The 27,331-nt window shown below is 34.3% G+C and overlaps 1 protein-coding gene across 3 annotated transcripts in view; it reads left to right on the forward strand.

Moving 5' to 3' along the window:
- Nucleotides 1–27,331, forward strand: part of CDH18 (cadherin 18) — a 229,010-nt gene that overhangs the window by 109,276 nt on the left and 92,403 nt on the right. For all 3 annotated transcript variants that reach the window (XM_052704351.1, XM_052704352.1, XM_052704353.1), the window contains exons 4-5: nucleotides 27–321; nucleotides 8,690–8,809. In XM_052704351.1, coding sequence (XP_052560311.1) covers nucleotides 27–321; nucleotides 8,690–8,809 — 415 coding nt within the window. The remainder of the gene's footprint in view (nucleotides 1–26; nucleotides 322–8,689; nucleotides 8,810–27,331) is intronic.

Below are 27,331 nucleotides of genomic sequence, written 5' to 3' on the forward strand. Positions count from 1 at the left end.
TGATTTTATGTGTATATATTCTACAGCTGCACTCCAATTCCGACAAAGGTGATGGATCAGTCAAATACATTCTAACTGGAGAAGGAGCGGGAACTATATTTATTATTGATGACACAACAGGAGACATCCATTCAACCAAAAGCCTCGATCGAGAACAGAAGACACATTATGTGCTTCATGCCCAAGCTATTGATAGAAGGACAAACAAGCCACTTGAGCCTGAATCTGAGTTTATTATCAAAGTACAGGATATCAATGACAATGCACCAAAATTTACAGATGGACCATACATTGTTACTGTGCCAGAGATGTCTGAAATGGGTAAGGAAAACAAGTTACTCTATTCAGCGGTCTTTTAACAAAGAAAAAAACCACATGCTGTTTGACAATTTTATGATGCTGTATTGTATCATTGGCTGTATGTGAAAAATATTACAGTATTACAGAAGAAGACACCAGATCTTGTACATTACTAATGATTTTCCTTCTGAGAAAACAGTGCGCATACATGCTGACTATAAAGGAGTGTCACCCTCATTCTTGACTGGTTTGTGATACGTGTTCCATTGCACTTCTAGGCAAGCTCCATTTGCATTCTAGAAACAAGATATATTTGTATATCCTTATTCAGCTACACTGTTTATTTCATTCCTTTATGTTTACAAAAGCAGTATATGTCATCCACTGAATTAAACAAATTCGAAGGAACAGTAATTCACTAGATTATTTTAGACCATACCCTCTTATCATTGTTTACCTTTTTTAATTTTTATAAAGTGAAATGAGATACACCTAAGTGTTGATAATTTTTTTTTGTGTGTTTTAGAAATGTAGTTCAGATATTCTTATTCTTTGACGTGCCTTATTATACAATCAATTTTCTTTATAGCTTCTCTGCTGTTGAAATTAATTTATAACTGTAAGATTTCAGTATCAAACATACATAATTAGCTGAGGATTGACAGGCAAATGCAGCTTTTGTGATAAGTACTTTTAAAGAATGGTCATGACATTCATCCTGTCTAACTAAGTCTACTGTATTTATTAATGACTGGACAGTATAGATCATTATTTAATGAACATGCACTTTACCCTGTCCATTAAAATACCTACGCACTCCATCTAAGAAACTAGCTTGGAGTCCCAGATATGTCAGATGTTTAACCTTTATTCTCTTCTCTGCTTGCTGTTTGTCAGATAAGCACATGATAGGTTTTAAACTTCTGCAGTGTACAATTGTAAAGTCAAAAGGGAAAAATACCCAAAAATGTGTAGTTGCTCAACTGTGACAACAATATTCATCACTGTATACAAACATTACTGTTGTCACTGAATCTTAATGTTTTGCAACCATTTGATCACTTGGAGTGGTGATGATGGTTCATATGAGTAGCTCAGAAAATAACAAAAATAGTTTGCTTCAGACTTGAAAATCAGATGCTTTGTCTTGTTGATGTTATTTTGGATGGGAGAGTACCTTGTGGAATTTTCCAAGTGTATGTAAGTGAAAATAATTTTAAACTAGAGATCTGCATTTGATTGATATTCTCTGGTACCTCATGACGTTATTGTGCTGAGTTCAAACATATCTTACTATGTAATGAGGGAGTTTTAACCTGTGTATGTAAGGAGACCAATTTCACAGTATGCAAACAAATACATGGAGAGATTAAATGGGTCAAAATTCTGACCTACATTACAGATAAGTGAAATAGTATATTCCACATCTACATTTCTTTTCTTGCACATACAAGTGAACTGTGGCATTTGATTGATTTGCGAAACTGTAGTAATCTAGTAATCCAATTCTGGAAAGACCAAAATGTATTAAATATTATTTCTGAGCCATTGATTTCAGTTTTGTGACAGTTTAAAGTCAGACTGATTTCTAAATCAGTAGATTTTTTGTTGACCCAAGTGATGTTAATTTTGGATCGAAAAGAACACTATCTACTGTACTCTAACTTTCATGCAAAATCAGATATATTAAATGGACTTTGAAGCTCACCAAATATCATGTATCAAAAGTACATAACATTTTCTCCTCTCACTTTCTTCTTGCTTTCATTACTGCCTCTTTGTTCTTTCTGTCACTTCTAGTTCCCTGAAATGTGGGAATAATTCCTTGATTTTTCTTCTTAAAATGTCCTCTATATATGATGTTCTGAAAAATACATACATCTCTGCATGATAATTGTCTTAATCTGACATTTCATTCTGCATAGTTTCTTGTAGCATTTTTATCCTTTTTCTGTCCTCTTCCCAAGTCCTCCCACACTGTGTGCTATTTCAGATGTCTCCTCTCAGCCATGGATAATTCTGAGCCTTTTCTTCCTGCAGTCCTTCTTACAACAAGAATGTATAAAAGGAAAAACAGCTTTCTTTGGTCTCCTTTTATTTCCTTTTCTCTTCTTCTTTCATTGTTATTCCTATATTGGTTTTTGACTTCCCTTTTATGAATTTTCCTCTTTGAACAGTGAGTTTCTTTTCTGTCTTCTCTTTCCTCAGTTTTCCTTTGTCTTTAAAAAGACAATTCAAATTAATTGAACATTTTTTTCCTTGTTTGTGCAATACTGTTATTTATTGGATGGGAGGACAGAAGGGAAAGTAAATCAATGATATCCTCCAAGTCAAGAGCAGCCAATATTATTATTTTCTGTATGTATTTTTGTTATCTCAAAAATACATCATTAGTATTTAGATGTTAGTCATAATTTTTTAGTCATCTGAATCTAAGTATTACAGTACAGATTTTCCAGAGAGCAATTTTAATTATCCTATGATGACATTTTGGGTTATAAATCAGAGTGGATTACGATAAATCAAGGAAGTTTTGAAAATAGAGCATTAATGTTGTGTTTTATAAATAAAATATTTTACTGCTTGTACCCGAGGTCAGCAACCTGTTCCACAGAACTTTCCTGTGGTATGAATAAAACAGAGTTTTCATATCCTTCCATACAGGCAATCTGCTGTAGGCATGCATTGTATTTTCTATTTTTTATCATTCTTTTCCATTTACTGAATTTTTGTGTTTATTGCATATTGTAAATAAGTTTCTGCTTGTGGTCTCTGGAAGAATAATTCTATTAGGGCTTATATAGGATATATTCTTTCTGTCAAATAATAGAGATTCATCATCCTTATGCCATTTTCATTTGGTCTGTAATTAGCTTGAGTTTCAACATTTAGCTGTGAATTCTATATGTGACTTAAGATGTTGTTATTTTATGAATTCCTAGGGAGTCATCAGTCCTTCCATTTTTATTTACTTGAACTTGTTACAGAGATGTTAAAACTGAAAACTCTTTACAATATTCATGCAAAGTGATGGATGATATTTTTCATCTTTGCTATGCTGCTTAGTTTCTGCAGCAGATTCCTGTCTGTCCTCAAGAAGTTAGATGGTGTTTTTCCCACATGTTGTAACTTTCTCTTTTATTAAAAGAAGGTCAAGAAAGTAGGTGTAGAACCTTTAAAGTTCTTCATTTTTAAGTCACTGTCAAGAGAGTACAGTGAACTTTTATTAAACTATTTGCCAAATATTAGATCACAGTATTCACAGTTGCAGAGAATGAACGTGTTGCTTATGCTTTATCTCCTTTACTGAAAGAGCTGGGAAGAAAAAAAAACAAAAAAAAACCAACTCACCTATTCCTTGCCTTCACTGAACCTCTTTTCTAAAGGTTGGTTGAAGAGCCAATGTTTCTGTCTGAAATGACTTCTCCTACCATGAGAGCTACAACTGCACTCTGTTTTATGGTTTATATGAGTGCTGATTATCTAAATGTAAAAGGAAATAGAATCATTTTCAGTCAGTAAAAGCCTTCCGTATCTGCTCATTTCTATATATGGTTTCAAAATAATGAAATACTGCATTATTAACTTTTAACTTTTCTAGTGTTGAGTTCTTGCATAAAGAAGAGTATTCCCAATACATAGTACTTAGGCAGTTAATAGACACACTGGGCAGTTCTATACTTCTTCCCAGGTTATTGTAATGTGAGACAGTCATAATTCCAGATAATTTGAAAGGCATTGTTCACGTGTTCATAAATATGATTTGCATAAGAAATGTTTATCTTTTTGTGGGTTTGATTTTGGTCTTCTAATAAAGATAGCTGACTCAAAAATATGGGGAGTTTTTTACAGTATGATCTTGGATCAGTGCTGTTGTCACTGGCTTCCAAGAGTTAATTTTCTGGTGAAATCATTTTTCTAATGTAGGATGAAACTAAAACATGTGTTGGCTTGTTTCTGATTTAATATTAGCTTAGGAATTAGTTTAGTTAGGCAGGAAATCCCTGTGTTCATTAAACTTAACCTTATTTTCACTTTGACTTTTTTTTTCCAATATTGATCCATTTGAGTTTTTAACAGTACTGCAAACTATGGGAAGTCATGCATACAGATTTACATTCTCAACAGACATGTTTTATTGAACTACTTCATTAAACATTAAAAATTTGTCTTCAGAGAGACGAGTTGAAGTATTCCTTTCAGTTTTTCCTTGATATTTAAACATTTTTACTGTAAAAATATTAACAAAAATAAAAACAAAAAACATTTCAATACAAAACTACAATTTGATTTCCCAAATAGAATGATTGTTATTTTTGATAACAGGAAAAATGGCAGTTACCAGAGTGATGCTCAGAGCATGCAGATGTATTTTACAGAATAAAACAGCTAAGAAAATGGAATTCCCAATATGTAATCTCTAAACTGAAGGGGGAAATCATGTGGAATGGTAGTTGTATTCTGAATAAGCAGAGCTTCCACTTTGGGGAAAAGAAGTCTTTTTATTGCCTAAGTGGAGTGTCAGAATGCTTTCGTGGCAGAATTTTTGAGTTTTCCTTGACAGGCACTTTCACAGTACGTTAGTGAAGAAAGTATGGAAGACATGCCTCTGGGTCCAATGTTTGTATCTATTCTGAAGTCTGCAGGGAAATTAGATGCTTATTTTTTGTACTACATTATTTTATTCAGAAAGTTTAACATTAAAAATGGCATCTCAGTTGTACTGTATTCTTTTCCATCTAAATTGTTCACTACACCTAGTTGCTACATACAGCTCAGCAACAAAAAACTGATGTTGTATCTGAATGGTACAAATACATTTGAGGTCATGATTTGTCATTTTAATGAGCTGAGTAAGTTAACTTTGAAGGAGTAACTGAAAGGCAAAAATACGCTTTTAAGCTTTTTTCTTTCTTTTTTTTTTTTTCCTGTGAGGTATTCTAACCTACAGTTTTCCAAACTGTTTCCAAATAAACGAGTTAGACAACAGGCCAATTATAGGCATATTCTGTAAGATACTGAGCATACTTACTTAATACAATGGAACGCTTCCCTAGTACAGTGAAAAGGTTAGCACCTGATGGGCTACTTTGCACTGAAAGAGTGCTTGAGAGTTGGGGTGGTGGTGCAAAGTTAAAAACTGTGATTCTAAGTGTTCTCTCAGATGTAAAGAGAACATTTTCCCACTATTCAGACCGAAATTGCTATTATCTGGTGTTTGCTGGGAAAGAGATACATATGTATTAGAAAATCACTTAACCGGAATTTAAGGTATAATAGCATTCCATTCATGCTAAAATGACCTGCCAGCTGCTCGTGTGAAATATCTCCTTTCTTTAACCCTCTTTCTTTGTCCCACACCAACTAGCAACACAAGCACTCAGATTTGATCCCCTATTTTTTAAAATAAAGGAAGTGGAGAAGAAAGTATGTGAGGAATGATAGTACCATTAAATGTTAAATTTATTTCATGTATTTTTATTATCTGAAATAGCTAGGCTCATACATTCCAAAGCCTACCTTGAATTTCAAGAGTTCTATGAAAAAGAGTGGCTACCGATTGGATAGATTTATTTTGTTGTATGCAGTTGAAAAGAATAAAATCAGTGTGTCTCACTAACTTGGCAATATTAAAAATTCCACAAGTAAAATTTCAATTTAAAATGATAAACCATAAATAGGGCTGTAAGCAATAAATGAATTATGGATTAATTTTCACCACTAAATACAACAGCTGAGCTACAGTAGTACATTCTAATAGTGTTTAGAGGAGTTGTAAAAAAGGGTGTAAACCCCTTATTTTCTGGTGACCTGTTGTTGTTTGCATGAATTCTTGCGCTAAAATGAGATAACAATCAATATGGCTGAATAGATTCCTACAATATTCTAAGAAAATCACATGAACTTTACTTCGTATTTAATTTTCTCAGTGATTTAGTCAATTTTACCATTAACTCCTGAATAACTACAAATAGCTTACTAGCTTCAGCTTGATTTTTATTACAATTTTCAAGTTTTCAAATTCATCAAGGTATCCTTTTATCTACTGTATGAATATATACAGCTGTGAGACTATGCATTTGAGCTGTTTCAGAAACCACAAGGTACTGTATTTAAGTATGCAGATGCATTTACTGTACCTTTTACTAAAGCTCTGGTAGGGACACAAGAAGAGACTTTCTGTGTCCAAGTTAGTATATCAGAATGAAGGAATACTTTTTGAAACAGCAATAAGTATGTATCTGCCAAGATTTGAATCCAGTACTCTGAGAACCAATGATTTTAAGTATTTCAGTTCCCAACGTAGACTGAGTATTAACATAAAAATTAGTTTATGTTACATTAACAAATAGCTCTGTGCATTGGAAACCGATCTACAAAGTCGGGTAGTTGAAACTGTGTAACTTGGATTCCATGTTCCTACCATATGTTCTTGGGAAACCTTTCAGATTAGCTCTGGTCTGGTTGAGACCAAATGCCTCTCTGCAGTCAGGGTAAATTAGCCATGCTTCTACTGCACATCTTCTGGTTTAGTTTAATTGGAAGGAATCTAATTGGCATGCTCTGGCATTCCATGAGGCAAATCGAAGTACAATGAGGGAGATCAAGGGATTCAAGTCAAAAGCATCTTTCTCTTCAGAACTGAAGTGTGAAATTGAACACCCCAAAGTGCAAGTGATCCCTCATGGCTAATTTAGCTGGGAAGCCATTTTCAGAATTATGGAAGAGCAGCCTGTGCTCTCCTTTATTTTAATAAACCTTTCCTCTGTTTTTCTTCTGTATTTTAATACTGAACCAAAAGAGTCTGCTGAAAGCTGTGTCTATAGAATATGCATATGGGAAGAAGACAACACCTTGATTAACTTCCTTTTACTGTTGTTTTTATGTGAAGTGCTGGGCAAAGATAGAAAAACAGATTCATCATTAAATGTCTTGAAAAATACAGTGCGTTTAAAATCGCTTATCTTCATTATATCTGATACGTTATCTTAATCACAATTGCTGGCACATCATTTTTTCCAATGGTATCTTTTAGCTGCATACAAATGTTTGGTTTTCAAACTCCTTATTCTATTATTATTTTTTTAATATTGTATTCATCACTGGAATTACATCAGCTCTTATGTAATTATTTGATTCGCAGATCTTTTATACCTTCTGATAGCTTGATTTTTTTTTTTAATCCTTTGGTGTCTTATATTGCTTTGAGGCCATTTATGAAAATAATTTTAAATATGTGTTTCAGCAGTAATTTGTACCACAAATGATGATAATCCTGAAGTCTGCGAATATGAGTTGTTCGTAACTCTTAAGTATTACCAGATTTAGGATCTGTATGTGTGAACAAGCACGAATACATATGCTGCAAAGTTATGTATATTTGTATATGTGTAATTAAGTTACTTTTATACATATAGGGAGAATGTGAATTGTTTTTTTCAAGTGAGCATAAAAATATACTGCAGTCATCATCATCAATGAATGAATCACAGGATCATAGAATGGCTTGGGTTGGAAGGGACCTTAAAAAACATCTGGTTACACACCCCCCTACCATGGGCAGAGTTGCCAACCACTAGGTCAGGCACTAGATCAACCTGATGGGGCCCAGGACCCTATACAATCTGGCCTTGAGCATCTCCAGGGATAAGGCATCTGCAGCACATCTGAGCAACGTGTTCCAGTGCCTTACCACTCTAAACACAGCCAGAGCTCAAACCTGCATTCTTTGTTACATGAAACTGACACTGGATGAGCACTCCAGTTACTAGGCTAAACCAGCTCCCATAAACTGAGGACTGCTCCAAAAGTAATGCTTCGTATTTTTATGTTTTCCTGAAAGTATGGTGTCTGACATGAAAATGTGTACAAAGCAAAGGAATTGAATTTCTCCATGCAGACAAAAAATTGCCTCTACTGACATTTGCTGAAATTTTATGGCAACCAAGTAGTGGATGTGAGCACAGTGAGGTGACATGTAATGGGTTTCAGCAGTGGCAAAAGTGGTACTGAGTCACCTGTGCTGGTGCAGATTTTTACAAGTGTGGCATGCAGGTTCTTGTTTATCACTGGCTAAAATGCATAGCTAGTAGGGCTGATGGTGTTGGAAAATAGTATTTTGTATCTGATAATTTGCTTTGTCGAATAATGTTATTGTGCTCTTTGTATCTGTTGTAGTTTCCATGGAAATAAATTGGAGGCATTACGTTCAGTACTACCTGTGTACTAATTCTAATACTAATAATAATAATACAGAGACAATGCCTCTGATCTCTCAATATCAGAATATGAGGAATACAAGTGTTTTAGAAATGTACCTATAAATGTTTCCTATTTGCCATAAAATTACAAGCATTATCAACTAACTTCTATTTTCCTATATACACAGGTACATCTGTTCTACAGGTGACAGCAACAGATGCAGATGACCCTACGTATGGAAACAGCGCCAGAGTAGTATATAGTATTCTTCAGGGACAGCCATATTTCTCTGTTGACCCTAAAACAGGTGAGTGTTTTACGTGTGATCAATGTGATTTGGTTAATATATTGCAGTTAATAAAGTTTGGTAGATGAAATCCAGTGTAGAAAATATGTGGGTGAGTGGCAATTTTTTTTTTCTTTAGTTCCTGTTATGTCCTACTTTTGGCTTTAACACTAAAATTTTAGAGTTGCTATGTTTCACCGAGTACTAAAATGAGCCAACTGGGTACCGAATTAATTCTGCATTATACCATGATATGAGCCATTCAGCAAAAGTGGAATAGCACTTTTACATCTCTTCAAGTCTCTGTTTAGGAATTGACTCAAGTGTGCTGAATATATTATGATTTTAAATGCTTTGTTTTGCCTGAAGGGTTGGCTTAGGAGGATTATTGTGTGCCTGAGTACATATCACATTATAAATTAATATCATTGTTGTATTTATAAAACTCCTGTTTTGTCATTGCATTGAAATTGTATTCTCTGATTCAAGAAGTAGAATGAGTGAAATTATTTATGCTTACACTGTGCATCAGTAGAAGAAATGTCCTTTGGAGCTGCAGGTTAATATCTTTAGATTATCTGAAGGTCATTTTCTTTATAAATATGATGGCATTTTCTTTAGAATGTATTTATAGTTCTTAATATTAAACAAGTAAAATGTGAGAGGTCTTTTTGCATCTGAACTTTTAAACTATTTTTCCCTTTTCTTATCAAAGAATGAAATCCTTTCTACTTATCTGTCATGATCCATACACTTAATGTATGGAAGACAATTGTGCTGAAGTGAAGAAAGTGTAGTAGAAATTGTTTCTATTGCAACTTTTTTCCATTTAGATGTCTTATGTATGTTAGTCTCCGTGGAATTTGGAGGCATGCACTTGCTTTAGTACAAGAGAAATTTGTCTGTAGCACCTAAGGTGGCTTTTGGGTTATACTTCCTTTGAGTAGGAGGCTGGACTAGGTGACTCCAAGATGTCTCTTGACATAACTCATTCTGTAAATTGCTGAACTCATTTTAGAAAGACCTAAGAGTGCAAGGCCTGACAGGGGTAGCACTGAAGGGTTGTATAAAGTGCTTGGGGGTAAACTTGATGCAATCCTGTTTGTACCATGTTCCAGAAATGACTGCTGGTTGCACACCTTAGCCTATGTCAGACTATGAGCTGACACAAGTAAAAGCATTCTGGAGTATGTACAGCAAATCAGTGGCACAGTACTGAAGCTCTCTCTGCCCTTCTTTTACTTAGATATACAATTCTGGCCTACATTTTTATTTCTCTTTTGTCACTCTGAGTCAGTGCCCTATATTTTTTCTTTTGACAATAGTGTGGAACATGTAGTCTGGAGCTGTTATTTATTCAATGAAGAATCATAATGGGTGTTCTCAATACCAAATCTGTATCATAAAAGAAAATAATATTGTTATGTCACTAATTGTTTCTGTTATAAAGAAACCAGATGGAAGTATGTTTTCATTCTGAAAGCCTTAGGCCATGATTTTAATAACATCTATGAACTTAAATTGTTTTTAATATGTGTACAGAATATGAAAATGTTTTTGATTCCTTATTCTATTTGAATGTTTACATGGGGAATCTGTTTGTTTTGTTTGTTTCACCCTCTTCCCTGGAAAAGAATAATTGTGAATTCTATTGGTAGAAACTTGCTACAGCTGTACAGTTACAACTGTGAATTTCAAAACTACTGTCCATGCATAACAAGAAATTTAAAGATTTGAAAAATGCTTTCAATTTGAATGATATTCTAGGAGATGTTTTGTTTGAGCCTATTAATTATGTTTAGTAATTAGCTGTGTTATATAATTGTAATTAGCTATGTAATTAGTAATTATCTGGGATAGCCTATGGTTTCCATTTACTTTCCTTCTTAATTGCTGCAAAATATTCTGCTGCATTTTTACAAGTAAGTACTTGTTAATAAAGCTGATGCAAGAGAAGAGAAGGTCTAAATCCTAAATGTTTTTGCAAAGATTATATATGTAGGGGCATGTGACTTTTTTCAAAAAACTTTTTAAAAAATATTTTAAAATATTTTTTTAAATATGCAAGGGACTCCAGAGAATGTAAGTCACTTTTCATTTATGCTACCATTAATTTCACTAAAGCAAATTAAAAAAACCCTTAGTTATCAGCAATGGGATTGAAAAATATTAATATTCTTTTTATATTTAATATAGTGCTCTTCTCTAGAACTATTCTTCCATTACTCTACAGAACCATGAAAATCTTCTGAAATGCCCAAATATGCAAAACTTCTTCTGGGAGTCTGAGTTCCGAATGTACCTCATCTTTCTCAAACCATAAGGTCTTTTGATCCATAAACTCATAGGATCTGTCCTTCCTTGTTCATTGTTCACGTCAAGTGCAGCTCATCAAACATATGACTGGGAGGCCCTAGCTCATAAGCCCTTCTTTTTTACCTTGGGAAATCTCAGATTAGACTGTGCATTTTCCAGCACCTGTAGCAGCCTGCTTTCAATTGCCACATACTTCAGGAATGAAAGAGAAATCCATAGTGCAGCTCTAGTTCTTATATAGTAAGCTCATATCTAAACTCTGCTCTTGTCTGACACACTGCATCAGTATCTCAGAGCAGAAAATAAAGAGTGAACACCTTTGGTGGAACATTTGTTCTCTCAGAGGTTCTTGTAAATATGATGAAATAAGAATTTGAAAACTGTTCATTGCAGTTTTGAATTAAAATGTGGTGGGAGGAGAAATCATGTACTCTTGAACTGAACAACAGTGAAAAAAGTATTTGTATTCACTTGTGTTTATAATGATATGTTGTTTTAGCAGTGGTATTATGAAGTTCTTAATCACAAATTAGGGTTTCTGTTTGTTTTTAACTTGAAGATACTAAACAGTAAATAAATATGTATGCCTATTTGTGAAAGAATGACACTGCAAATTAGTACAGACTTAATAATTAAGTATGAGAAGAGTGCTCCTTCAGCTTTTCACTCTTCACAATAATACAAATAATGGCTTCTAGCATGCCTATAAGAAATGACCAAATTCTCTAATTTGGTTCTTAAGCAAAATACAAACAATAAAGACAGTTAATGGATGGATAGATGCCTCCAAATGTAAAGGTGTGTCTCATGGGCACTAAATGAACAAACTTCAAAGTTCTATATCTTCGTCCTGAATTAAAAATATTGTTATCTGTTTTAAAATTTCATTATTGATATGGGACCGGCATATTTTGTGACCTTATTAATCTGTACAGCATAATTTAAAGTAGGCAAGTGTACACATATTCTTTTGGAGAAACAATAAAAAAATGTTGATAGTTTACAAAGTTATTTACAGCTTTAATATTGATGTATGAGTGCATACAATACAACATAGTTCATTGGAGAAATATGTTAAAATTAGAATTAAATCAAGTTATTTTAATACTGAGGTAATAATTACGGATTTAATGGCTAAATATCTACCTCATTTCTTCACTTAAAGATATCTTAAACTAAAAGAATTACATAAACTTTTGAGTGCAGGAAGGAAGAGTGCTCTTTATGTGGCTTAGTAGAATAGCCATATTAGGTAATAAAATCATTTCAGAATTCAAATTGTGCAGTTTACTTTAATAAGCATACCTATTTCTGGCATAAGAAATTCTTACTTTTTTTAGTTGAAATATCTGACTTGGTGACATTTGTTTAAAATAAGTAAGTTTATTAGGATTAACTATGCCCTGCGGATATGCAGGTTTGGTGTATTGTAGATATACCCAAGTTGGAGAGTTCTGTGTTTAATCTATCTCTTTCTTTCATGCTCAGATCCTCCAGTATCATTTTAATGGCTTTATGGGGCTATGTAAGTGTCCTACATAATCCAAGTGCTTCTGCTCTAAAGCAGTACTTCATGAAGTTCCCTTAACTCCGCAGACTCCTAATACACCTATTAATGCCCAGTTTCTTTTAATGCCAGGAGAAGAACAATGTTTGTTTGTTTAGAGTCACTGCAAAAGCGATGAGACACATAGAGGATTGGAGTCTATTGCCTTATACTTTTATAGTCTTTTTCATAGTTGTAAAAACGTTATCTGCTCACCAATGCAGGTTGTACTTTTATGTTCTATGGGCCATTGTATAAAGTTCCCTAAGATTTGTGTTTATTAAGATTGCTTTTCTATGCTTCTAGATATCCATGTATTTTCAAATGTACTGAGGATAATAGCATGATGCTTTTTTTTTTTTTTTCTGAAGGTCTAAAATACTATGCTACATCTATTACATAAGGTAATGATATTGGTGTGAATAAAGAGTTCTTTGGTAATTATCTGTAAATGTCTTTTTTTGCCAGTAGATGATTAATACTATGAACAGGTGTATATCTCTGCATCTTTGAACTTTTCACAACAGATATATGAACAACTACTTCTCTGTTTTTAAATAAGGAAAGCTAATATTCTATCAAAACAACATGTGGAAATTGCACATGTGATAGACTGTGTTTAACTTGAAGGGGTAGGAATGAATAAGACTTCATCCTTAATCTATATATACATTACTGTAATTTTTAGCTTAGCTGGGATGATTGCCAGGACACTGACTCAGAAGATTAATTCACTACACTCTGTGTTTAAAGACTTTACCCAAGGACCAGTCCACTTGCTAGCAGTAGATAGTAGATCAATCTGTAATGGTATGGAACTAAGCAGTGACTATTTTGCTTTAATTGTTCTAATACGTGTAATTTTTCTAGACAGTAGAGTCCTAGTTCTATCTCTTTTTCTAGAGGAAAGAGTTACTAGGCTGTTGAGTCTGTTGCCTTATTTTTTTGGCTTGAGAAGTGAAATAAAATTTTAGCGAAACACATTGAATTCCCTTCTAAATACATAACTCTGCTTCATGATCCATGCTCTGTTTTTCAGTTCAGTTTTCCTTTTCACTAGTTGTTGTCAGTATTGGTATTACTGAGGATGATAATTTCAGAAATGCAGTTATCTAGTGGCAATAAAATTCTTTGATGGCAATAAAAATAAGAGTGAGCAGCAATACTGAGGTACTTTTCCAGGACCTGCTGGTTTGGTAATGGTAGGATGCCTGCAATTGGAGACACAGTAGATATACTTATTCAATGAATGAACTTCTTGTGCCTATTCTATGAGATTATTTTTTTTTTCTTTTAACAAATACATTGTGTTAATAATGCTATTGCTTCAGTAATTAGTTTGAGTAAACTGACATTTTTGCCTTTCTTGTTTTGAGAAATTACATTTATTTCTGGACTGGAGGCAAACAAAAGGTAGGGGTGGCAGACTTGTGAAAAAGAAGTTAGGCATACATAATTGATTGAAAATACTTTTTCCTTCAGTAGTTGCATATAAACATTGATTTTTATGATGCACACAAATCCTGGACTCTCAGAATATAATTTGTGCATAATCTACATTCGATGAAATAAATATGTGCATCAGAACAAGGCAAACATTTTAGTTACCATTTGAATAAAAGTAACTGATAATATCTAGGAGTAAACTATACAGAAAATCACATCAAATGATGTGGAAACAATTATTTTCCAAAGATTATGTATAAAAACAATACTTTTCAAGACATATTTTCCAGCAGTTGAAATACTTCATAAGAAAAGTGAATTAACACAAGCTCCGTATCAATTGGTCAAAAATCACAAGGTATCTATGAACTAATTTTACCACATTTTTAAAATATGATAACAAAGATGACATCTGGAGGACCTCTGTAATTCAATTCTTATCTGAAAGGAAGAGTATGAGAAACCACTTTCCTAAACCATCAGCAGAACTGTGATCCGTCTGGGAAATTTGACCTTTATCAGCTGTATGACAGCACTTATCCTCCCATCAGTATTCTGCTTAGTATCACTCACAAGGTCAGTGCCTGTGTGAAGGGGGGACGTAAAACCTGTGAGTAGGATTGCCTGGTTTCCCTTCTGTTGGGTCCGTATTTTCTGAGTTTGCCTCAGAGTGCATTTCCAGCCCCTGCAGTATTCCATCCCTTCCTATCTTTGCCAAGCTTTCTGGTTTCAGCTGAGGTAATTGTCTTCATGGTGGCTGGTATAATGCCATATTTTGGATATAGGAAAAAAAAAAACAACAAAAACCGACAGTGTTGCTTACATACCAGGGTTGTAGTTATTGCTGAGCAGTGCTTACACAGTGTCAATGACTTTTCAGATTCTCACACTGAACTGCCAGTGAAGAGGCTGGCAGTGCACAAACATCTGTGAAGGAACAGTACCAGGAAAGATGACCCCGACTGCCCAAAGGGACATTCTATACCACGCAATGTCATGCCCAGTAATAAAACTGGGGGAGTTGGCTGGGGTTGCAGTTGCTTGCTCAGGAACTGGTTGGGCATCAGTTGTCAGTGGTGAGCAATTGCACTGTGCATCACTTTATCTCAGCCAAGAAGTTTTACCTTTTTTCCAGTTCTCTCCCACTGGAATGAATGGCTTTGTGGTACTATGGTGCCTGAAGGGTTGAATAACATAAGCATTAATAGAAACAGCACAGTAAGCTTAAGATTGTGGATAGTCTCTGAATAATATCTGTAGTTATGATTACAGTATTAAAATACGCTGTTGCTCTTTCTTTTTCCTTAGCTGGTCCATGAAACAAACAGTATTTGAGTTGTGTAGTATTGTGAGGTGAAGCTTACAATATTTGTAAGGAAAAATTCAATTGTGTTTGTAATGTTAGGGAAGCTGTAGGAGTTGAAGCCTTCCTGGAATTTAGAAAATCTCTTGCACTCCTAGAAGTAGATATAGCCATCAGGAGAGCAGTCCTCAGGGAAAAGTATGGATTAAATGAGGTTTTGCTCTCTCTCAAGCTGTTCTTTCAAGAAATACATTTTAGATCAATAGATTGCATCTAAAAGTGCTCGGGCAGAAAATGCTGCCATTCCATATATATCTAACCATGATGCAAGTTAGGCTACACTTGAATGAAAGACGAAAATAAAATGAGGGACTTATCAGTTATTTTCTCCTGAAGAATATCTCTTTATGATGAGATTTTCTTCAGATACTTGCCTATGATGTGCAATGGCAAGAACTGGTAACATACTGCAGATCCTCTCCCTTAAATGTGTTTCTCAAGTCTTAGCTTTAATCTGTTTGTAATCAGTCTTCAAAAAAGTTGGTATCACAGTGAAGTGGTTTGTTGACCTTATCCATAACATTCTGCAGAAGTATCTGAATGACTGAAAGTGCATCCCAGTATGTTTATTTTGCTAATCATTGGTATTTAAGCTTCAATATGGTATTCTTTGCTGTACTGAGGAGGCCTTTGTTTTCCAAATGGATGGTCTTTATGCTAAATATCTAACTTGTTTTATACCTCGCAGGTGGGTGGGCTGCTGTTTTCTTGCCTTTTGTGTTTTTTGTTGTTGTTGTTGTTTGTTTTTTATAGAGTTTCGTAATCATAGTGGCTATTCTGCATATTTCGTGTGAGGCATTACATTTAGTTCAGATGTGATATCATCTGCAAGGGTTTTTCAGCGGTATAGACAGTACATGTCAACAGTTGCATTTTCTGATTCTGAAACAGTTTCCATAAATGGCAATATCATCTTACTGTAAATTACTCAGAAAATTTGGCTCATAATCTCAAATTTCTGCATGTTCTGCAAGGGTTTTATAATGCTCTGGCAAAGCAACAGTTGCAAGGTATAATGAAATAATGAAAATAATGTTGTGCATTAAGATGTATCAGCAAATTATTTATGTAATCAATGCCATAGTGAATTATTATATATATATAATATAAAATATCACATATAACTTATCAGATAAGATGAAATAAGGTTAAAAAAAATCCAGAGAAAAATGCATTTTTTCTAAACAACTAAAAACTGGTATTCTACAAAAGTATACTTAGTAATAATTTTATTTAATACAATTATATTTTAAATTATATAAAACATTAATTTTTTAGCATGTAGACATGTTTGTTTTATTTTGATGCACCATCTCCATGTCCAGCTGACAGTAATAAGTCAAAAAATAGCAGTAATTGCAATGTAATATTATCTGAGTAATACAGTTGAATTTGACATTATTTTAAACATTGTTTCATTATGTAGTAAGTCAATATTCGTTATTCTTGTTAAATTCTCTCTATCCACTATTTTTCACATAATCATATATATGAATATACATAAAGAAGTATTTCCATTAGAAAGCACTTCTAAGTAGTTTTGTTTGTTTGTTTGTTCGTTTGCTTGGACTGGGCTGCTGGCACAAAATGATTGCACAAAAAGCCAATACCTGATTGTTTTTAAAAAGTTTAAAGCATACATTTGTGGAGTTGATTTTCAGAGAAAGGCCTATGGGAAAGTAGATCTGAAATAATTGTGAATGTAAACATAGATTATTAGATTGAGACTTCTTGGCGTAGCTTTGAAGAGACAGATGATACATGCTTGCCATCCATGTACTTCTCACTTTTCTCAGGATATGTTGTTCTTTATAGGTATGAAAGGCAATTAATTTCTTGTTTCTCATAGGAGTGACATCCAGGGACAGTAATTTTCATTGATCTGTATGTCAGATATCTGTTATAAGTTATCTTCTGTTGAATACACAATAAGAAAGTGGAATGGAGGCACTAACTGTGTTTTTCTAGACGAATGAACCATAAGAGGTGAAGGACTCACAGATCTATTTCTTTTGAATGTGATTCCTTGTAGTTGCCCACTTAGCAGGAGTTTTGTCTTCCTTTTAACAGTAACTCTGGCAAGACTTTAGAAGTGTTTTAACCTCTGTGGGCATTCACTGTGGGTTTTTTTACTCATTTTGGAGTAAGATGCAACTAATTGATTTGGGGTAAGATGCAACTGTTTCCAGATGACAGTTACAATGTTTTTATTACTTTCTTCTTTTGACTCTGAAGATCCTTTCCCTTTGTCAGAAGTCCTCAGGGTGAATTTCAAGGCCTTGAAATTAAAAATGGTTCGTGTAGCTGCTGACACATGCTCGTAGGCAGAAGCAGAATAACAAACAAAAAACAAATGTATTTTACATTTTCTCTCAGATCACTCATTTTTCTTAAAAGAACTTAGTGAACCTGTGCATACGAGGTTATAGATAAACAAGGAGCAATGTTTGCTAATTCACATTGAATGCTAGGATTTTTAAGTTCACCTTAACTTTTTACTGCATTATTATTAATTTCTATAGATAAGAATCTATTTGATATATGACAGATAGCTTCTCTCTATACACTGTATAAATTGCAGCATATATTGCCCTACATAAAGAATTATTTAGATTTTAGAAAATTTAGTATTTAGAGCTTGGAATAATATCCAAGAAGGTGGCTTTTTTTGGTGTTTACAGCATCTGTGGTTCTTCTAAAGTGTGTGCTGTCCATGGCTCAGGCATGTTGGAGCACCTGCCTCTGTGGTGCTAGCTCATTTCACTCCATACCTGGGACCCTCTGCAGATCTTGTATGATTTATTACTAAGAAAGAACGCTCCAGTATTCTCTCCAGCTTTTAACTTTTGCCTAGTACATAAAGACCAGAATAGAAAAAGACTTTCCTTTTGTCTCTGTTTACCTTGGCTAGACACACATTAGCATATCCTGGTGTTAGCCAATTTCTTGCAATATGGACACTGAAACATCACTATGTCTTATGGAAGGAGAGTCTGAGGATCCCCAGTCTTTCTCCTCATGGCAGAAGGAGGGTCTCCTGTCTGACAGGATTCACTGCAGTGCTTCAGTGATGTTTTGGTGCCATCTGGTTTCGTGGGAAGCACTTCTGACGTTCCACTCCAAATTAGGTTTGTTTAGATTTAATTTTACAAGCACAGCAATATATTTATCTATATAACTGTGTTACTGTTTCAAGAGGACCATAGTTTAGTACTATGAATGTAATTTAGAATGTAATAGAATGCCATTACGACTCTTTCACTGGCCAATGATGGGCTACGTCCGTGACATAATGCAGATCAGTTTCATAAAATTTGCTTGAAATCTGCTAATTTGAAATGTTTCACTTAGTATTCAGTGAACTTTGCATTAAGCTTCTGAAGTCTAACATTTCAGTACTAAATTTTAAGTTAAGGCAACAGCATAGGAGTGTATCTGGCTAAGTTGAAGTTTTTTCTTCTTTTTCCCATTAGAAAGAACAACACGGGGGGGGGGGGGGGGGGGGGGGGAGATTGAGTCCATTTGAAGTGCAAAGGAATTTTTAAAAAAAGTCCGTATTTTTCCATCTCTTTCAAAATATCACATCATGTCCTATTTGGAGAGTTTTTATGGAGTTATTGTCATTCTAGTTTTAACTAAAATAACTAATTAGTGCTTTGAATAGCTGTCTTACAAGAAACATTGAATAATTACCTTTTTAGTTTGTTCTGAATCAGAATGAAATTGTCATTAATGTGTTTGGCAGTTTAAAAGTGTCAATTATAAAATAATGCACCTCTGATTGAACATAAAGTCTCTAATTTGTGAAAATCACTGTTCAGATTAATAGCCACAATGTTGTGGGCTTTTTTTCATTAGATTATTGTTATTTAAAGATTTCTAGATAGTGATAAAGTGAGGAGGAAGCAGAATTTTTCCTGACCAACACAGCCTGTTCCCCCAAACAAACGAACAATTCCAAGATGTATTTGTCTTTGAAAAACAATTTCTACTGGAAATTTTGGAGCAAACTTGCATTTTCTCATTTGAATACTTCTTTTTGTTTGTCACTTGTCAATTTAGACAATCAATTTGCAGATGTACTAACAGTTTATGTTCCAAGATTTGCGAACAGTTTTTGGAGTAGTGTGTAACAGGTTTTTTGAAATGTATGTAGAGTACCAAGAACTCAACGTAAGAACTGTAACTCTTGCAGTGAGGAGACAAACACGTGAATTCATTCACTCCATACTTATTACCTAGCCTCATGCCTTTCCAGGAAAAGGAGAAAAATGTTTTTATGCTTTTTTCTTCCTTCATTACATTTTCACAGAAAATAAAAAAATGGCTTGGTTTGGAAATTATTAATTGTCATCTAATTCCAGCTTCCTGTCATAACCAGGGCTGCCACCCAGCAGATCAGGCTGCCCAAAAACACCACCCTGGCCTTGAACACATCCAGGAATGAGACATCCACAGCATCTCTGGGCAGCCCATGCCAGTGCCTCACTGTGCTTTTTACTCAACACCTGAATAAACTTCCTTCTAATATCTAATCTAAATCTTCCATCTTTTAGTTTAAAACTGTTCTCCATTATACTATCACTTTCTGTTTGGAAAAAGGAAAAAATTACACCCATTTTTAAGGGTGTGGAAAGGAAGAGCTTGGGAACTACAGACCAATGAGCCTGGAAAAACTGTGGAACAAATCCACTGGAAGCTTTATGTCCAGGTAAAGGCCAGTGATGAGTGATGTCCCCCAAGGGTCATCTTGTGACTGGTACTCTTTAACATCTTTATCAATTACTTTGATAGTAGGATTGAGCACACCCTCAGCAAGTTTGACAGTAACACTAAGCTGAGTGGTCCGGTTGATATGACAGGAGGAAGGGACATGGACAGTCTTAAGAAGTGGACCAGCAAGAACTGAATGAGTTTCAACAAGGCTGAGTGCAAAGTGTGCTGTGTCTTTGTCACAGTAATCCCAGATATGTGTACAGACCGGGAGAAGAACTCACTGAAAGCAGCACTATAGAGAAGAACCTGGGGGTCCTGGTGGATAAAAAGCTGGACAGGAGCCAGCGGTGTGTCAACTGTGTCATAGACTGCATCAAAAGAGGGATGGCTAGCAGGGCAGTGGAAGTGCTTGGGCCCCTCTCCTCTGCCATCTGTTCAGGCCTCACTTGCAGTACTGTGTCTCAACATAGGGCCCCAAGCACAAGAAAGATGTGGATCTTTTGAAGAGAGTCCAAAGGAGTGCATGTTGACAAGAGAGCTAGAATACATCTCTTATGAAGAAAGGCTGAGGGAACTGTTCTTGTTTAGCCTGGAGAACAGAAGGCTCCAAGGACACCATGTCACATCTTTTCAGTACTGTGCATTTGTTTATGCACTATGGTCTTATGAGGTGCAGAAGCAAGTAACAGCTATTTTGCTGGAATGGAACGTGACATTGTGTGTAATGTTAAAGACTAAAATACGATTTCAGCAAATGAGAAGGAGTAAGAAACAAATATTGTACTTTTGGGGAAAGTTGGAAAGCTATTATTTTCAGCATTGTGAGAACAAAAACTATTTTGAATGTAATCTTGAAGAAGAATGGGAATTATCTAGGGGATGAATATGAGCTGTCTGTATTTCAGCTGCCTGCTCCAAAAAATGGGATTTTAAGAAGCCATGAAATAAATTACTGCATTAGCCTAGGCAAGATGAAATGATATCATGAATGAAGATCTGTGCTGAGGTGGAATTGAATTATTTCATTATACTAGCTATAATTTGTCTGGAGATGCGTTCCCTTAGGAGTCTACTTATGTAAGCAATATGTTTCTTTGAAATGTATATTCTTTTTTATTTCTTTTTTTTTTCTTTTCATTTTTTACAGTGCATCTTTACAAAAATCTTGCCTGCCAAATCTGTTACAGAATAAAAAGGTCACTGTACCAAGATCTGTTCTTCCTGTTTCTGTGTTTCCTCACTTAGGAGCATAAGATGGGCTGTGGGTAATATCAAATGCTCTGGTAGCTTTTTTTCTATCATACTCTTATTCTCTGGTGACTAAAAGTACATTTGATATATAGTCATAATCCAGACATTTCATGTTCTTATCTGAAATTGTTATGTTGGCTTTAACATGGGTTAGAACTTCCGGTTCCACTTCGAGCAGTTTGTTATTTATTACCTGTTATTTTATTGCAGCCTCTTACCATATGCATTGTTGCGGACAATTCTGATACATTTCATTTGTGCAAGTTAAATATTTTCCTCTTCTGCTATTAATAATCCAAACTTAATGCATTCCATAGTTAATATAGAATTTTAGTCAGACATAAAATTCATTTTTCTAGGTCTCTTTTTGGTGAAGGCTTACATAATTTTTCATCTCAAAAGTTGATAAAATGTTGTAGTGTGGTGGGAGGGTACAATAGATTGCATAAGAGACATCTTTAACAGGTTGAGATTTCATCTGACATTTTAAAAAAATACTGATTGTTGATTTCCTGGAAAATGTGTTTGCACATCATCGTTCTCACTTACTAGTGATTTCTTGTTTTGTTTTTGCATCAAGTGAAGAACGTTATTATTTTTGCAAAAAAAGACCCAACAACAATGGTTGCTGATTTGCTGTTAATTACTCACGATGCATGTGTTTCAGTAAATATTTGTATTAGCTATCATATTTATCATACCTTTTTTTACATTAATAGAAGGTCATTTGAACTTGAGACTCGGACTTTTTGACTTCATGACATCAACAGATATCTGGTAGTCTTACAAATCTAATAATGCCAATGAAAAACTATTAATGTATCTTTTAAGGGTGGTTTTTTTTTTTTTTCATAGTTTAATATGGAAATACCTTTAGTAGTACCTTTAGTTTGCTGCTTAATTAGTTTTATCTCACCAATGCAAAGATGCCAATTTTGTGTTTGAACTTTTTACAAACTGTTTTAACATAGTATAGAACATGCTCGATATTGATATCTGGTATCATGATGAGAATCTTCCCCTCTGCTGTGTAGCTGTAAGATCCTCAGTGATTTTAACTGCTCACATTCATGAAGAAACCTCATTGTTTTTGTGTGTGCATTCAGGGGGAGCCATACTGACAGACATTCTGATGATATTATTGCAGTATTACAGCTTGGGAAACCTACAGATCTTCTGTGATATCTCCTGTGGGACCTTTTCATTATCATAATCTGTAAACTATTCAGAGGCAGAGTTTCATTTGCTTACAAATGCTTATGCCATTTGTATATTTAAAAAATAAAGTTATCCAGGAATTCTTTGGAAATGCACAAAAGAAAATAAAATTTTTAAAAGCATTATTTATGGAGATACTGCTGAAGTTTAGTACTTGAGAATTCATTTGGAATTTCCAGCTGAAGGGAAATACTAGAGTTGAGTATAAAATGTGATTATATTTAGGAAGAGACTTTTGGTTTTGTTTTCATGAGGTTTTTTTCCTTCTTTTTTCACCAAAAAAATGTTAGCACTTAAAGATGTGTAAGCAAAATGACTTACATCTAAAGCGCTATCCTCCTATATCTTTTTATGGATGCCATCTGGCCACCAGACTGTAGTGGTTCAGAATAACAGTTCAAGTTCCTGTAGATGTTTTAGGATGCTCTGTTGCCTTCCCAGTGATTAGATATATGAGTACATGCATGAGTTAAATTATTCTTTTCTTAACTAATGTATGTCCACATTTTTTCTTATTGTGTAGGTAGGAAACATGGCTCCAAATGAAGTTAACACTTTCTTGTTAAATGGATAATAAAATGTATATTCCGAAATACATTCTGCAATATATACAGTATATACACATAGAGAGAGATAGGAAATAAAACTAACTATGCTGGAAAGATTTGTTTTAAGAAATAATATTTGAGGATTTTCTTTTGACGTAGGATATTTGTATTTTCCATTCTCTCAAGGTCATTTTTGGGTCCCAGTCTCACTATTGTGAAAATAACATTGTCATAAAGGAAAACAGGTATCATTGTGGTACACAGTTGTAAATCTTAAAGGTGTAAATCTTAAACAATTTAAAATAGAATTATTATAGTTTAAGTATTAAGAAAATAATGTAGAAAAGAAGCTGACAATGTTTTTTGTGCTGTTATAGTTATCAGCCTATGTGTTCTCAGTAGCAATTGAAATGTTATTTGTTCTTTGCTTTAGTTACATTTTTTTCTTAATGTTGAAAGATATCAATCACAACTAATTATAAAGCAAGAACATTGAACTTTTTTTTCACTTTAATAGATTATATGGCTCCATTTAGCTCCTCAAAATTATATCAGATGAGAGTGCAGTCATTGAAACGACAAGACATTGTGACTGGCATGGAAAAATATTATTCCTTTTAGTGTCGATAAAGTTCTGAGAAAACTTGTTTATCTTGTTGGCCAGGTTAGATGGGAGAAGAGTGGAAAAAATTACTTCAAACTGATGTTAGTGTTTTTAAAATATTTTTAACATCTTCCAGTGAAGACAAAACTGAAAAAAAAAAAAATAGATACTTTTATTCAATAATTTCTTTAGAGCCAATGAAAGCATAGTATGTTTTTTTGGTGCATTCATGATAAAGAAGTGGAGAAATTGGATTCCAGTTTTACAGAGCTGCTGATGGAAAGATGCAGGTTACATCATTCATTTCTGGTAGGAATTGGAGTTTGTTATATTCAATTGGTTGGGATGTTTAATCTCATACTTGCTATAATAGCAGATCCAAAGAGGAGCAACAAGACTTGTGAAGGGCTTGGAGAACATGCCTTACGAGGAGCAACTGAAGGAACTGGGGCTGCTTAGTCTAGGGAAAAGGGGCAGAGGGGAGACCTTACTGCTCTCTTCAAATACCTGAGAGGTGCTTACAGTGAGAGCAGGGTTGGTCTCTTCTCACTGGTGACAGGATGAGGGGAAATGGCCTCAAGTTGCACCAGGGTAAGTTTAGGTTGGATATCAGGAAAAACTTCTTTACTGAAAGGGTTGTTAAGCACTGGAATAGGCTCCCCAGGAAGGTGATTGAATCACCATCCCTGGATGTGTTTAAAAAACATTTGGATGTGGTGCTCAGGGACATGATTTAGTGCTATTTACTACTACCATATATAATATATGTGGCTCAACACTGTTCTTCCTTACTCAGTGAAGCCCAGACAGGCTTAAAGTAGCAGGGATTAAATGTAGCCTACTTTTTTTCCATTGTGTTTTGGCTTTATGCATTAGAGTTTTATGTCAATCCCCTGCTGACCGATGGAGTGGCCCACACAGAGCAAAAAAGAGTTTTAACAGGGAAGAAAATGCCGTAATCAGTGACAAGGAGATAGCCATGATGGAAAGGTTCAAAAAGCATTGTTTTCGGCCTGGGCTCTCTACTTACTGGGTAACTATCTTCATTGGGCATTACAATGGATCTACCTCTGATTTATTATCTGCTCCCATCCTACAGCTAATCGCTTTATTTAACAAATCCTTAAATATTGAAGAAATAGATGTTTGGCTCCCCCCCTCTGTGAATAAGCTGTTCTTTGAAAAGGAGATTTATTGCACTGATACTGTACCACCGAGAGTATATGCTGTTATTATACTAGTCTTCTGCCGTGTTCTGACAGTTTATTTGGAATGAAAATATAGTCATCTGAGTTATTAAACGTTTCATACAATCATATCTATCTTATAGCATCCCACTGTGAGGATTGCTGTGACCGAAGAGAATATTTAAAAATCTCTTAGGATTTGTGTTTTCTTACGGGGTGCATGCAAATATATGGAACATATATATAAGTAAACTTCTATTAATCCCATTTTAGGGCAGCATTTATTGCAGAATTACAATTAAGCATGTTTTCAATTCATGTGGCCATTTTAAGTTATTAGGTTCCACGTCAGCATTTTTTCAAGATCTGTTTTTTGTACTGTTATATGTTATGTTTGCTGTAATATTACTATACTTTCCTCATCTCTGAGGTTGTACCAGTGTCGTGGTACAGCATCATTGAATGATTTGTGTGAAGAAAGAAAAATGAGACATAAAATAGTTCAGCCAGAACCATGTCCACAGTATGGAACTTTTTGTTGTTTCTACAGTGAAAGTGCACCATATTGTTTTGTAATTCAAAAGGAGTATCCAGTCATCTAATATGAATTAACGGAATTTTAAATAATCGATTTGATGAAAATAAATTAAAGTACTGAAAAAATGCAAATGTTATTAATCTATTTGACGTTTCTACTAAGATAGAGAAAAATGTAAAGCTTTTTTTCTTTTACATAACTTACATATATACATAATATATATACGATACGGAACTGCAAATTTTCTTGTTTTTTAAGCATTCAATCTTGAAAGATTTATTATCTTGAGACTATGTTTGCCGTATATCCTAATGGAAGTACTCTTTTCCAATGGATAATACACATCGCTTCTCACAGTACTGTTTCTTGAACGTATATTCTCAGATAAAACATTTCTTCTGTCAAACTACCCTATCAAGTAGACCATGCAAAACAAAAACATATTTGGGGAAGTTGAGACATGAAATCTACTGGAGGAAAAAGTAAATTGTGGTGGTTAATGGAAAGAGTCAGGAGAGGAAACTATAAAAAGGAATACTACAGAAGAGAAGCTGCTTGGAGGCTATTTCCTTTCACATTACCTTCATAATGCTTTTATCACATACTATCACAGAACTCTGTTTAATTTCTCACTTAGTTTAAATAGAAGAAGTAAGTGCAAGATACAGGAATACGGTAATTCACATGCAGATTTGTGAAATCAAGTTTTTCTGAGTTTATGAAAAGATTAAATTAGCTTGTTTAGATGAGTGTGTTGTTTAATAAATGTGGAATTATGCATTTACAATGATTTCATAGCTGTAGTATAGTTTTTGACAGCTTTATTGGTGATTGCAACGACTTGTTTCTCATATATTCAAATATTGCGTAATTGTCTGTTGTAGCTGTGCTGCAAGGCAACTCATATTACTAAAACATAATAGAAAAGGGAGAGGAGAAGAGAAAGGAGAGAAACAAAACAAAAATAAAAACAACCAATGTAAATATATCCAGAGTGAATAGGTTGAATGTTTTCCCTGTGGCAATTCTTGATGACGGCAGTGCCTGAATGCTCAGTTGATGTGAACCACTGTAGTTGTATTGATGTGTGAATAATCAACTGGCTCCCAGTCTCTGGATGCCAGGAAGGCTTGCTGTGAGAACTGTTGAGATGAAAGAAAGAGAGGAGACCTGCAGTTCAGGAAAAAAGGGACATTCTGTAACATGATTAAGATATATTGACAATATTTTAAAAGCATAATTCTGGCTTCTTTGTTCTACCCTGATGAAGAATATGGTACTTAAAATCATCATAAACCATTTTTATTAACTGTAATACAGTCATACACTGACTGATTCAGTTTTCAGTGTTCCTTAACTTTTGTCATTAGACCATTTTCTGAACTGCAGAATCCTGCAAGATTTTCCAGCAAGAGAAGTGCTGCTCCAGGTTATGCTTGTAGTTTTTCCAGGTATCAAAAATGACTGAAATGCCCTTAAAAATATGATTTTAATGCACTAATTAGTATTAACAGGAGAAAAAAAAAAAAAAGAAAGAATACAGTTTATATATTTTTTCTCCTATTTGCTATCCTTTTATACCCTGACTTTCACCTCTAGCCAGATTCATTTATTTCTGACTAAGCTGGTTGCTGTATTTTGAGTTAATTATTGATGAAGTGACAACTTAAATACAAGTGTACAAATTAAGCTAATCCATTTAAAAGAATCCATATTTCTTTGCTGTTTAAACCCTGCATAATCTCTCTGTGTATTTATTGTAATTTTGTGCTCTGCTTTTATTCTCATCTACTCCTGCACCAGCTGCTGC

This window comes from Tympanuchus pallidicinctus, unplaced genomic scaffold, assembly GCF_026119805.1.
Source record: "Tympanuchus pallidicinctus isolate F22 unplaced genomic scaffold, pur_lepc_1.0 scaffold5, whole genome shotgun sequence".
Classification (NCBI taxonomy): Eukaryota; Metazoa; Chordata; class Aves; order Galliformes; family Phasianidae; genus Tympanuchus; species Tympanuchus pallidicinctus.